General features: G+C 39.2%; 2 protein-coding genes across 5 annotated transcripts; one reads left to right on the forward strand and one right to left on the reverse strand.

Annotated features, from left to right (window-relative positions):
• The first annotated feature begins 4502 nt into the window (after nt 1–4502).
• Nucleotides 4503–10105, forward strand: LOC116216012 (magnesium/proton exchanger 1). Of its 3 annotated transcripts, none has more exons than XM_031551894.1 (9): nt 4505–4882; nt 5625–6088; nt 6941–7116; nt 7440–7558; nt 7690–7853; nt 8178–8482; nt 8885–9101; nt 9222–9351; nt 9549–10105. In XM_031551894.1, exons 2-9 carry the CDS (start codon nt 5680–5682, stop codon nt 9844–9846), a joined length of 1818 nt encoding a protein of 605 aa, XP_031407754.1. In that variant the 5' UTR covers nt 4505–4882; nt 5625–5679; the 3' UTR covers nt 9847–10105. The 3 variants fall into 3 exon arrangements, with proteins under 3 accessions (XP_031407756.1, XP_031407754.1, XP_031407755.1); XM_031551895.1 differs by having other exon boundaries at nt 4506–4882; nt 8178–8308; XM_031551896.1 differs by lacking the exon at nt 9549–10105 and having other exon boundaries at nt 4503–4882; nt 9205–9340.
• Nucleotides 10106–10559: 454 nt separating this feature from the next.
• On the reverse strand, nt 10560–13983 carry LOC116216013 (blue-light photoreceptor PHR2-like). 2 transcript variants are annotated; one of them, XM_031551899.1, is made up of 5 exons: nt 13258–13983; nt 12279–12635; nt 11302–11519; nt 11112–11216; nt 10560–10860 (listed from the first exon to the last, which is right to left on the reverse strand). In XM_031551899.1, exons 1-5 carry the CDS (start codon nt 13879–13881, stop codon nt 10776–10778), a joined length of 1389 nt encoding a protein of 462 aa, XP_031407759.1. In that variant the 5' UTR covers nt 13882–13983; the 3' UTR covers nt 10560–10775. The 2 variants fall into 2 exon arrangements, with proteins under 2 accessions (XP_031407759.1, XP_031407757.1); XM_031551897.1 differs by having other exon boundaries at nt 11302–11525; nt 13258–13982.
• Nucleotides 13984–14498: the final 515 nt, after the last annotated feature.

Consider the following 14498-nt stretch of genomic DNA (forward strand, 5'->3'; position numbering starts at 1 on the left):
TTAAAGAGATTTCACGAGCAGGTGCAATCAAGTTTCACTGTTATTACGTCCACATGTCTGAGAGTGTTGCTCATATCGCATAACCGTGCTTAGTTGATTACCTGGAAGTGACTCTATACGCAATACAACGATTGATTTATAAATCTAACATATATACATGACATATTAATGTTATATATGTTCCTGCCCTGACATGTTCTGGAACAACTATAAGCGTATGCGTTATTCTTTTTCGCAAATAGGTTCATCACATTTATTTTTCTCGAACTTTCTGGCAGATGACAGATTTTAATTAACGAAATTATTAGACTGTATGATAGATTTGATGTCCGCGGGGCCGAACGTTTTACCATGCTGTCATGGGGATATGTGACAGCTGCGTCCATATAATTGATACCTAAACCTCTGATAATTATGAACTATCAGTCAAACCTTACTCAAGTTACAAATAGTGGAAAACAATCAAACATGAAAACTATGCAGTGCTTATAACCGATAAAAATTCCAAAATTGTCGCTTCTCCCTAATCTGTAACTATGATCCTTTATATTCGATTCTCATTATTTAGGATGGTGTGAAACTTCACATTATTATGATTTTTCTTTTTATTTCGGTATTCGGTAATATAATGGGTCTCGACAAATTTATTTCGAGTTAGATCGGTCTATTAAGAGGTAATGCTCTTATATCATCAAATTTTTTCATTAATTAGCATCGAATCTTATACTTTATTTGAGGAGAACAACCGTTGAATATAATACCTTATTTAAGGCTAATTAATTCAGCAGACCCCTTTGGCAAACTGATTTTCGATGTCCACACCGCAAATTGTATGATGTGGCAAGCACATGTGGGTCTCAGTCCGTTCAATGTAATGAGTGATATTTAACCCAACATAAAGGACAAAATTGAATAAAAAGAACAAAAATAAAAAAAAATCAAACTATTTATATATAGTTATAAAAGTTAAAGCTAATATCACGTGAGATATAAAAAATTTATGATTGAGTAAATTTTGAAATTATCACAAATCATTATGTGACAAATGACGTGTTATTATAGTGCCACATTACCAATAAAATTCCAAAAATTTTCGGTTGTAGAAGTGAAAAAGGTTTTATAATTATATATATAGACATATATATTATACATAGTGTTTTAAACATAACAAAACTCTCTTCATGGCTATATCCCCTCAATATCTTCACAGAAAAAAAAGCAAGAAGCCTTTCTATCATAAAACGTCTATGGAAATTTCTCATTGTTGTGAAAGTTGGTTTGACGAGAAAAAAAATTGATTAAGGTATGGTTAATAAGAAATAAATTTTAATTAAATAGGTAATGACTTGATGCATAGCCAACTCCCATAGTGTGAGGGGTGATGTATACCAGATTTGGGAACGAATTCACCGCGGTATGGCTAATTGTCACAATTGGAATAATATTGCAATTAACTTCCTTATAGATAAAATGTAGACACGATCAAAATCTATGCCACCTATATACCTGTTAAATTACCATCCGTCTTTTCAATATATATGTGACAACTTTGCCCCGTGTTTATGCACGGGGCTTTCTTCTAATTTAAACAAACCCAAACAATTATAGGTGTACTTATCTCTTATAATTATCATTTTTAGAGTTAGTTAATAAATCTTACTCCATCAGACTTGCAGCTATCTTAATTTCGTCACGGGATTCTTTTGCCCTTCTCCACTATTGTGGACCCTCTTTTTTTTTTTTTGGCTAAATAATTCAAAGCCCTCTTCTAAATTTGGACTTTTGGGGATATGACGAAGTTGCGTTGCTTCGACACATCCCAGATGGCACTTTTCTTGTGGATACTGTATATGTGAACAACATTTAATAAAGGATAACAATTCAATAGAGAAACCTTCGCACATGACGTTGCACCACCTATGTACATTAATGAGGATGCAACCACACATTTAATGAAGTATTGTACGACAATGTAATGTATGATCGAATTGCCTTGATTCTCCTCGAAGTTCTATAAAAAACTATATGCGTTGCCTAAAAAAAAGAGAATAAAATTTAATTGATTCGTTAGTTATGGAAAGATTTTCAATTTATCTAAAGAAATTTTTTAAGATTGATTTTACTATTCAATCAAAGGAATTTTTTTCATAAAGTATTTTATATTTAATTGTGAATCGAGAAAGTTGTTTAATTTTTTAATATAAAATTAAATTATGATTATGAGGGTCTATCAGTAAAAAGCTACTCAACCCCCAAATAAGGATATCGAGAACAAATTTGTGTGGTGATACCTCATTACATTTCTTAACTTTTATATGTTATAATTAATAATTGATTTTTGTTGAAAATTATAGATTGCAAATTCATTGAATTTTATTAATGGGTCACTTAGTGTGATTCATGAGTACTTGAACGAATTCGGGTTACAAAGTGAAGATTCATTCATTCAATGGATACATTTGAGTGCAAGACAATCAATATATATGGAAGTGCCTACATTAACTAAGTGTTCATGTAAGATCATTAATTGCTTATCCATGGGTGATATTCCATCTAAGAGTTACGTCTAATATGAAGGGTTCTGACTCTTCGATAGTATCTATTGAGTACTTATAAATAGAGACGCTATAATGCTCAAATTATCATCAAGAAAATTCCAGAAATCAGAGTGAGAGTTAGGGAATTCATCGATCTTGCTAGTTGAAGGAATTCATAAGGCTTCGTTGTATCCCGGGAGAACCTTTGCCTTAACCCTCTAGCAACTTTGTGTGGGGGCAAATAGTTCTCTTTGAAAAGCGTCATTCGTGCCTCGAATCCTATCATATTAACCCCACATCGCCTCCGGATCAATCGTCTCTACCCATTTCCCCCAACAGATTTTACAAACATCTCCATACAATTTTGTTTGTAGACAACCACCACCTCAACTTAGGAAATAAAATGACACTATTACCACTATAAGGTGGTGATTGATAAATTAAATACTTAAAAATTAAATATTTAATTAGTTAAAAAAGAAATGTATAGGAAGAATGGAGAGATGATGATGAATGTTTTGTGAGGAAAAGATAGCACTAATAAGTGGAAAATATTTCATTAAGTCAAAAAATTTTACTTATTGATGAAGTGATTTTTGACTCTGTAATTAAGTAGATGTGACAATTATCTTTTAATTTATTCTTTATTTTTTATTCATTTTCTCATGTAACTAACTTTTAAACACTTATTTCATTATATTATAAAGAAACACAACCTTAGTGTAGGTTTTTAGGCACCCATGATGATTCTATTTTACGACCTTATAGTAACAGGGTTCTTAATAATCAAAGAAATGTTTAATATCCTCAAACAAAGTGATGTTCCAAAGACATCCACACGAGAATAGAATAATGAGAAATCGAAAAATAACGACGCCAAATAAACGTGGTAAAACCCTCAAAACGAGAGAAACATCAATGGACAAAGTATAAGTATTCACTAGATCGAAAAACCGAATATTACAACCGAGATATGACTCGTGTTTTCCAAGCCCCTTATTGACCCAAACCTCACTGAGAAGAGTATTATCCTACATATAGATATAATACCTCCAATATCTCAAAGATATTCTAAATTCTATGATAATCTTTCCTTTGAGATATAGATATTTTTCCCTCTATATAATCTAAAAATATACTAGAGATATCCCTAATATCTCAAGGGAATAATGAGAAATATATCGCCTTTTCCTCTTTTCGATCGATCGATCTTGTCGTCGCCTACCGGATTCTTCGGGCCTTTCAGACTTAATGCGATACATCTCCAACACAAAAGGAAGTATGGTTCTATTTCAAAAGTAGAAGATGTCATGCCATTTAATAAAATCACAAGTGTTTTTAGAATTTACCATGTATCAGAAAGAAGTTTTACCATGTAAATGACGGGTCGTCATTATTTGCGGCAAAAGGGATCACCTATCGGAAACCTGCTTGAAAGGACAAGGATAGGAGGGGAGGAAGTTCCTCGGCAACTTCCATAAGAGGCGGTGCTTATGTCTGTCGTGAGTTATGAGTCTCCAATGGGCCCACCAATGGGGCGGGGTTGAGTTGTGAAGATGAAGGAAAGGCGATAGTGCTGATCAGCCCAATACGCAGAAGAAGTGGTGAATTTGCCATTGGAAGCGGTGAATTGGGCGATCATATCTCGTCACGTGACTTGAAAAAATATTAATTAAAATATATAAAATTAGGAATTTAATATTAATCATTCAAATAATTGTTATAATTATTTTTTATTAAAGTATTCTTATTGATTCTTTCTCACCGTGTAATTTACAATAAAATCATTTAAAATTACCTCGGTGAAGCCAAGCCAAGGTGTCCATTTTTGCAAAAGCCTAAAGTTTGCGTGTATGGCATGATTCGTTTCCAGAGGTTTTGCTAAATTGATGAAATTGACGTAGCTAATAAGCCAAATAAATAAATAAATAATAAATAAAACTTATAATTTAGCAAATCAATTACTAAATCAATGAAAAATCATCAGCTCATGCAAATCAAACTCAGAGAACCATCTCCACCTCCCCACTGTCTCTCTTTCTCTGCATCGCTTGCGCGCTCGAATCGCCACCTCCTTGGCCGGAACTCCGCCTCTTTGCCCCTCGCTGGCGGCGCTCCGGCCACCGCCTCCCATCCGCCGGGGCTCCGCCAGCCTGACGCCATGTTTTTAGATGGCGCGAGTGTCTAGAAAGTCCCCGATGGGAAGCTCGCGTCTATAACTCATTCCGATCTCTGGTTGTGAATCGAAATGAGATTCTCGAGTTAAAAGGCTTAAAGCTGCGTCACATTCGTTAGATTTTGCGATTCAAAACTCGTCGGCGGTCGTTGTCGCGGTCAATCTCCCGGTAAATTTCCTTGCAATTCAATGTGTTTGAGCTCGTTTGGTGTTCGTTTTTTTTTGGTCCACAAGTTATGCATTCTCTTGCTGAGTGCTTACTTGCTGTGCCATTGAATTCTCACTATCAAGTGAAGCCCATTGAGGCATACGAAGCTAGCTCCTGACTCGTTAGTGATGACTATATCTAGAGATGATTGTAGATAATGCTGTGGATTCGTGCAGTATGGAGCCTCTTTCTATAGATAGAGTGAAGTCGGCGGAGACCTGAAACCTGATTTTTTCTTCGAAATTCATATCTTCATCTTAACTTCCAATGTTTTAGTTTAGTCAAGTCAAGTAACCTTTGTGTGTTTGTCTGCTCTATCACGATAAACAAGATGTACGCTTAGTAACTCGTAAAAGCATCCCGCCTCTGTCAATCCCTCCTATTGTGAGATGTAACTAGTAAATGTTTCCGTACTCTTCCATTGAGGTGCTTAAGGCATTTTTATGGGTATTTTGGTTTCAGTGTTCATATGCATAATCATCTCCTCCTGTGAGTGTATTTCAACGACTATAAACGTGGAAACATGCATGATTTTGTACCTCCCAAATTGCTATCTGAAGTGGCTGAATCATATATGTCCTCTTGGGCAATTAGGGAGAAAGGAATTTGGTTGATAAGACTCCTGTAGGTATAGATACACTTCCCAATTCATTTTTCCTGAATTATAATAATATCATTGATTTGGACCTTTCTTTTCTTGCAGAAAAAGGCTGCTCTTTTTGTGAAGGCATATTAATATAGTCAACTTAAACTGTGAAATGGGGCTGATCAAGATGGCCCCAGTTTTTCAAAGACTATTGGAGGGCAAAGCTGGAATTTCTAGCATTTTGGGGCATGAAAAATGTGAAAGCTACTTGCTTTTTGGAGCTGAAAGAGCTTTGGGAGATGCATTTCGGGCTTTCTTGTACTTTGTTGGTCTTGCTTACTGTTTTATAGGATTATCAGCTATAACTGCTCGTTTTTTCCGGTCAATGGAAAATGTTGTGAAGCATACGCGTAAGGTGGTGGTACGAGATCCTCACACAAACCTTGAATCCGTGAAATATGAAAAAGTGTGGAACTACACCATTGCAGACATTACATTGCTGGCATTTGGGACCAGCTTTCCTCAAATTTCTCTAGCCACTATTGATGCACTCCGAAACCTTGGGCAGATATATGCTGGAGGTCTGTATGTATCTTTTGGAATCTAATTTGTGAATATTGCATATTATTTTTTTGCTGATCATTTGCTGATCTTACTGGATGTCTGGAACTACTAATAGTCCAAAAAACATGTCTGCTTCAACTGGAAAACTCTATCTCTGTGCCTATTATATGGCGTGAATAAATTACAACTCATGCTTGTAGACAACTTGTGTGGGCGAAATCCTTCTATGGATAGTCTCATGTCATCCATTTTATATGATCTCTCATCATATGATGGCAAACACAAGACCGCTTGGGTTAGTTCTCAATGTTCATATGAGAGGTTTCAGCTCACAGAGGTCCATTCAGAATTAGACTGAGTCATTCTGCTTTTTCAGATTGATTTATCTTCTTTGGGACTAGCTAAATGCTTATTGAGAGTCGGGGAAACTTGCCCATTAGAATTCCATAATCTGATCTATGCTGAAAAATTAGTATGCAGCTTAAAATTGAAGCATAATCGTTCTTTGTACATGCACGCTTGGAACTTTAGAGTCTGTAACCAAAATTTCTTGCTTTAATTTGCATTTTAGTTGAAGCGGTGACACTTTTTAAATGAAAAGGAAAGAAAAAGAAAATATTCGTTGTATTGGAGGCTGCATCTTCTGGTATCTGGTTCCCTGAAACTTGAGGCCTTGACTTAAATTATGAAGAACTAAAGCTAATCCTAGTTTTGGAATAATCATCATTTGATAGTACTTTGATTGCGGTGACCAATTGTCCTTCTTCCCCCCCCCCCCCCCCCCCCCCCTTAGAATTTCCTAATTTTTGTATAATGCAATATTCTATGACTGGCATATAACTGAATCCCTGGTAAATCTGTATTCATAGGTCTTGGACCAGGAACACTTGTCGGTTCTGCAGCATTTGATCTATTTCCTATCCATGCTGTTTGTGTCGTGGTTCCTAAAGCTGGGGAATTGAAAAAGATATCTGATATTGGAGTCTGGCTGGTTGAGCTCTTTTGGTCCTTCTGGGCTTACATTTGGCTATATATAATACTTGAGGTAAAACTTATCTTACAGTTGATAGCCAATTTTAGACTCGATTTTCAAGGAGGAATTATTTCATCATGATTATCATTTAGCTTAGATGTGAAGGTGGGTGCTTTTAGTACTTATTTGTTTTAGTATGTTTAAGCCCATGTCCACGCATAGTGATAATGTTGGGCGTTGTATATATTGCTTTTTTCCTTACAATATTATGTATTGCTAATATATGCTGGCAATGTTTGGCAGAAGAAGAACAGAGTGTGTAGACCACGCCTTACCCTCGCACGGGCCGTTTCAAATATATGTTGGTTATTGAACAATTTCCTATAATATTGCAGGTATGGACTCCTAACATTGTTACGCTCTGGGAAGCTCTGTTAACAGTTTTGATGTTTGGATTGCTGCTGATACATGCATATGCTCAAGACAAGCGTTGGCCCTACTTGTCTCTTCCTCTGTATGTTTGCAATAACTGTCTTTTCGCACATGCTTGCTCCTTGAGAGTATACCTGCGCTTGACAGTGCTGGTCAAAATCCAATTTGGAAATGATTTCATAATACTGTAAATGCTTTTTTGCATGTCCCAAGGGCGAGAAGTGAAAGACCAGAGGATTGGGTGCCGGAAGAGACGGAATTATATAAAGAAGCGGGTAGTGCCTATGATGAGTCCCATGAGATCAATCAAGTCGGCCAAGATGGAAACCCTGGAAATATTGTTGACATCTTTTCTATTCATTCCACCACTGAAACAGGTTCTATTCTAAAGTTGTTTTCTCCCATGCTGTAATTTCTTGTTTGTGTATTCTGCATGTTCAATAAGTTGGTCCAAGTACATGTATTTTTATGTCTCCGTTTTCACACATGTTATGAATCTTAAACCGAAGGTAACTATGCAGTAGCCTATGGAGTCGGTTGCTCTTTTCATTAATTGACAGTTGCTCCTTATAAGCGGATAGAAATATGTGAAAGTTTAATAATTTCTTTATCATTTCCTTTTCTCTGCTTCAACTACTTTAATTTCTTCTGCAAATTAGCTAAATCATCAGCTTTTTGCCTCTGAATTCCCGTTTCTCTAGGTCCCATATATCAAAATGTGCCCACTAGTGATGTAGCTGAATCCTCCAATCGACCTTTTCACAAGGAGATCAAGTTGGAAGAGTTTCACGTGCTCTCAATTTGGAAACAGCAATTTGTGGATGCGCTCATGGTACCGTATCTAACAATGAAAATTCAGATTCTTGAAGAATTATTCTGCTATAATGGATTGGAGAAACTTGTATGGTCTTCCAATCTCATGAGGGTGCCTGCACACATTCTAGAAAAATTTCAAGAGCAAAGGACAGTAGAACCTCAAAATCACAATTTGACTGATGTACTACTTGTACGTTCTTAACTTTTTTGATCTGTTTCTCACATCTGAAGGTACGGGACAGCTTTAGATGGTTAAATTGTACGCATAGTACCGTCAGTGTAGCTAATTCCCTGACTGACATTTTTGATAGCATCTATAATTCTTGTCCATTTTCCCCCATTCGTTCTACTTTTAAGATGACTAAAAGGAAGAAAAGGTCTCTCTTTAACAACATTAAGTCGTGTACTAAATCAACTCTAATAATGTAGGGAATCAAATAAGAGTAACAAAATCCGAAGGGATATCAATATCTACCACCTATCACTGGCCGGGAAAGTTAGAATTCTTCAGAAGTCGTTATATAACATTCATCCAATTTTAATTGTCCTTTATTTTCTTAGTACTTAAAATGAGTAACTTCTGCCCCTGTAGTTGGAAAGTGCAGAATCGAGGAAGTTGCACAGTGCATGTCTACGGTTTGCAAGATTATCATGGCAATTGCTCCTTGCCCCATGGAGGTTTCTTTTTGCTTTTGTACCTCCTTATCAGATTGCTCATGGATGGATCGCTTTCATTTGCTCTCTAATCTTCATCAGTGGGATTGCTTATGTTGTGACAAATTTCACTGACCTAATTAGCTGCACCACAGGTAGTGCCTCTTTGTAGCCTTGATATTCAATTCATCTCCTTATTCGGTATTGGGCTCGAATTTGAAGCTCCCTGCAGTTATCTACCCTGAAGTAGTGTCTCAGATCTTCTTCCTTCGCAGGAATAAATGCTTATGTCATAGCATTTACAGCCCTAGCTGCTGGAACCTCTTGGCCCGATTTAGTGGCTAGTAAGATTGCTGCCGAGCGACAGACAACGGCAGACTCAGCAATTGCAAACATCACTTGCAGGTTTAGTAGAAATTGAATATCTTTTTTGTATCCCACTGTTTCTCGTGGTTTTGATTGAACTTCCACTCTGCCCCTTTCTTTCTTGCACGAAGAAACTATTATGAAGAAACTATTTTTCCTATGCAGGTGGTAAGTAATATGAACTGTGTGATTTTTTAGAAACATATGACCTGATTCGCTCTCCTTTTATTTTTCAGCAACTCGGTGAACATCTACGTGGGCATTGGAATCCCATGGCTGATCGATACCGCCTACAACTTCATTGCATATGGAGAGCCCTTGAGGATCCAGAATGCAGCAGGTCTCAGCTTCTCTTTGCTCGTTTTCTTCTCCACCTCTGTAGGATGCATCGGAGTTCTCGTGCTGCGACGCCTCACCTTGGGTGCAGAGCTCGGAGGCCCAAGGTTCTGGGCTTGGGCGACCTCTATATACTTCATGTTGCTTTGGCTCATATTCGTTGTTCTCTCCTCCCTTCGAGTTTCCGGTATCATATAAGAGCAAATAGCCATTTGCCAGGTTATTTGTGCTACATTATTTTTGTTCCTTCCCCAATATGCCCCCTATTTGTAATGCCTTGTATCGAATAATCGAGTTGATAGGAAGTAGAATATGCCATTCGATGTTTACATTATTTCGGCCTTAACACAGGCCCTTTACAGGTTCCGTACCACATCCTCAATTAGGAGGAATACATATTTATTTTAGACGATTATTCAACACAGCATGCTGCTATGCTATTCATTGGCATGGGAAATGAGGCTCTTTCCAAGCCATACTAGTTTCAGTTTCGCATTTTCACTTTACCATCCGTTTTCATTCGATCCCCTGAATGAATTTCAAAGGCCTTAAGTGGAATTTAAATTTGGTGCTGTTGGTAAAGCCCAACAAATTCTCCAAGTTTGGCAATGGAAGGGACAGTTCAGAAAAGACTTGAATCAATTTATTAGCTCCTTAGATGATACACTTAAGCTGATAGACTCCTACGGAGTGACGACTATTTGCAACCTGATAACACTATTGCTGATAAACTACTATAAAGTGACCACTATTTGCAACCACTCGAGTTTCGCAAAAGAAATCTAACGCTTCTGTACAGCGCGTTTCTCGGTTGTGCACAAATATGCAGTCCCTTGACTTACTTCCATACCGTTGATGAACTATCTGGTGACTCATATTTCATTTGTCACCCAACCAACGAAGCAAAGGGATTGATGCAATCAAGGCAATAATACCTTTTCGATCTATATAGGAGAATGCAATTATTTCCTTGTTTCGACAACTTTTCTTGTCCGCAAAAAACAAGAGATCGACTATGTCCAGAGCTTTCTCATACCTATCTCACAACAGAACATCTAAATCTACGGCTTGAAATATCATGAAGATGGGAGATTCTCGTTTTTCACTTTCACCTCCTCAGGACAATCTCAGGCAAGAGCTCCAGTGCAAGCCGTGGCTGGAACAGTATCAGGTTGTGCAATCTTTGCCAAGTTGTATTTCCGAGTGATGAATCTGAGAATGACCACAAAAAACGACATCAGAAAACAGCAGCATCAACGCAAAGTTGCCTCATCTTTTTTATCACAAACGATAATAAAAACATTGGGAGAACACGAATAGTTTTAAAATGAGAGGAACTGAATAATTAACAAGCAATTAACCAGTACTTAGATCGAACAAAGGTAACTCAGCTAACATCAGGAACAGTTTTCAAGACCTGAGGGTGTATAAACCAAAGCCTTTGACAGCATTCTACAATATACCTGAAGAAATCCCTCCATAGCAACTCGTAAGTCCACCAATTCGTTCCAGCACCAGAGGATGAGCCGCTATCTTCACCGTTTTGATTAGATGCCACAGGCGATAACCTGTTGATCGTATAAATCACATATTATACAGCATAACAAATAAGTCTTCAAGGAAAATTAAAAATTAGGAAAAACTGAGGCATACCCAGAAGCTGCTTTCTTCAGCTCATGGAAAATTGAACGTGGCGAGATGCAGCCACTTGTCAGCCATGGTGAAATCTTGCAGGAAAAGTCCGCTCCATATAAGCTGTTGGAGGATCCCTTGTTCTGGTGAGCTTGGCTCTCTAATGAGTACTTCTTGAGCCTTTCTATTGCTTCAGTTTCTCCACCCACCAAAGAATTGTAAGCAGCTGCCTTTCCATTCTGTGACTAAGTTGTTACACCATATCAAGCAATGCTAGAAAAGCTTTGTTTTCACCTAAACAATCACCGATATTTGCAGCATCTTTTCTATACTGTGTAACTGGCACTCAGTCATTCAGGACCGATTGTTAGCGGCAGAACCTCACACAATCCTAAATAATCACAAGTGGCATTTGAAAAAATCCATAAGGCCAATTTTGGCAATCTAGATTCCCAAGCATTACATCACAAGAGCCGTTTAAAATTTTTCTTAGAGCTTGTCTTCGAAAATTATTTTATAGTTTTCAAATGTTCCTAAAAACTAATAAAAATATTTATGAAGCAGTTTTCCAAAACAGTCATGATGACCAGAAGCTGGCAATCATCTCCAACAATTGTTGCAGCAACTGGAGGTGTAAGCAGCGACCCATGAAGGTGGCAGTGTGATAGAATGAGATTTCTATTTTTGAAAACATATAAAAAAGAGAATGTACTGGACAAATTTCCTGTATTTAATTAAGCAACTGCTTTTTCAGATCATTATGGGCAGAGGTATGCAGATCTTACTTTTAGCACATAACCAAAGCAACATAATCAACACACAACATTTTCTCAATTCAATATGAATTTCAACAAATCCTCATTTCCTTAGTCGAGTATCTGCTAGCATCATCATCCTTTGGCCTGAAATAACTTTCTGCAGATGCTGCATAATAAATTTTACAATGAACAACACCTACAACAAGGACTTAAGGATTATGGAGAAAAGAATTGACAAACCTGGGCCATGGTGGCACTTGGATTGAATCCCAAATCCACCAAAGAAGGCATCTCCCCAGGCTCCACGTCCCCTCTCTTTGGCAACCCCTTCAACTGATCCAAGGCATCAATTGTCTTCCTAACCTCTAACCCCTTGACTTTATCCCTAAATCCACAATAAGTTGTGGGCATGTCCTCCAATTTAAATGGCAAATCATCGACATGGAACAACGAGCCTCCCCAGAAGTACTTCACTTCAACTCCTTCATCCTTCATCGCGGCCTCGATCCTCTCCTCTGCCTCAACCTCATCGGTGGACACCTCCCGGTGAGCATACAGAGCATCGGCTCCAATTGCCTTGGCCATTTCCACAAGAACCTGTTGGATTTTTTGAGACAAGAGCAGGAGTCATAAATACATATTGTATTTACTTCAAAACTATATTTCCTAGGAGAAGGCAAAGCTGCATCAATCAGCCCCATCTTGAAAAGTACGAGTCCATTCACCAAAATCACACTTCTCCTAATGAAACAGTCGCAATTTATACACCGATTCCATCCCGAGGCCTTTGTTCTATGCCAAATGAAACATGCTTTCTCGGGAGAGAAATGGTTGCATACTGGTAGTAAAAAATTTTCATCCTACGGATGAATATCTAACAGATCGCAATTTATAAATCACTGCTCAGCTATCCCGGAATTTAATAGGAGGGGCTGAAGGAGGCAGTGGCATCCCAATATCCAAACGCATTGGGAAAACATTACAGGGATGGAGCCAAGTTCTTCGTAGAAACCGCTTATCTAACTGCCCAATTTCATATCATTTGCTTATAGAGATAAGCCAAACACAATCACACAAGCTAATGGGAACTCTTGCTAGTCCAGTATCTATCTTTTGATTCGTTCGATGGATTTGTTAACGAAGACAATCCTATTCGAACCATCAGCAACCATAAACAGCGACAGAGAATATTCAATCTTATATATTACGCGAATGGTACCTCCTCCGGCCTCCCAAATCTGACGATGAGATCGGACCCACGGGCCCGCAGGTTGTCGCGGAGGTTAGCAACGCAGCCGAGCAGGAACTTGGCACGGTAAGGCCCAGTCTTGTCAAACCCAGACGAGGATCTCCCATAGTCACGGGGGTCGAAGCAGTAGACAGGCAGGACCGACATGGACTCATCGTTGGCGGCGTTGAGGCACTCGTTGTCGCTCAACCGGAGGTCGCTGCGGAACCACACGATGGATGCGCGTCGGAGGGCGGCGCCGCCATTGGGGTCGTGAGGGCGGCGCGGGACGAGGGGTAGAGGGGCGAGGAGAGGGGTCGGGGAGAATGTGGGCCTAAGGAAGGTGAGCTTGGGAGGGGGGGCGGAGACGGGGGAGAGAGAGAGGCGGGAGAGGCAGGAGAAAGACGGTGAGGGCTTCGCCGGGAGCTTGTGTGTGCGTTTCTTCTTGGCCGTGGCCGGCGACTGAGCGGAGGAGAAGAGAGGAGAGACGGCAGAGAGAGAGAGGGAAGAAGCGGCGAAAGGGAGGGCGGGTAGAGGGGTTTGTTGGGATTCGGAGGGAGGAGTCTCCGTCTCCGGGGCCTCGTCGGCGACCAGTGGGTCCGGCTGGGAAGCCATTGGCTAAGGCGGCTGCTGCTCTGGGAAGATGACGATAAGCTTCTCACTCACTCACTTCCCTTCTCCGAGCACAAGCGCCCTGGTGAGATGAGCAGACCTTCCCACGTCTTCTTCTCATGGAAAAATTCGATTTCGGACCCCTGAAGTTTATAAAGCACGTAAAATAGCCCCGGAATCTTTAGCTTTGTCTCACTTTACACCACGACCCTCGGGGTCGGGCCTCTGGCAGTCCAAGCCGCACGTTAGTTAGTCCTTTCATCGGCTTAGAGCCGCGATCGTGCAGTATGCTCGTATTGCTCCATAAGAAATTCCCTTACCTGCCGGAATCCAATACCAATCAAATCCCCTCGACCAACTAAGATGAGTAGAGCGAACAATGACATGCTTGCAGGGTCGAGGCCCATTTTTACCTCTCTTTTCATTGAACCATAAAAAGCAAACCAACTCGACTCCATCAGGCACCAACTTTACATATCATCAAGACAATTATGGAGATCGTTGATTGTTGAATTTGAACAAATCTGGGATTTCTTATTATGCACAGGGTACTGCTTGCGCATGGAAAGGCATCGACAAACAGGTGGATCAAAGTGATCTGGAATTATCCGTCAACAAAA

Source organism: Punica granatum, chromosome 8 (genome assembly GCF_007655135.1).
Source record: "Punica granatum isolate Tunisia-2019 chromosome 8, ASM765513v2, whole genome shotgun sequence".
In the NCBI taxonomy this organism is placed as follows: domain Eukaryota; kingdom Viridiplantae; phylum Streptophyta; class Magnoliopsida; order Myrtales; family Lythraceae; genus Punica; species Punica granatum.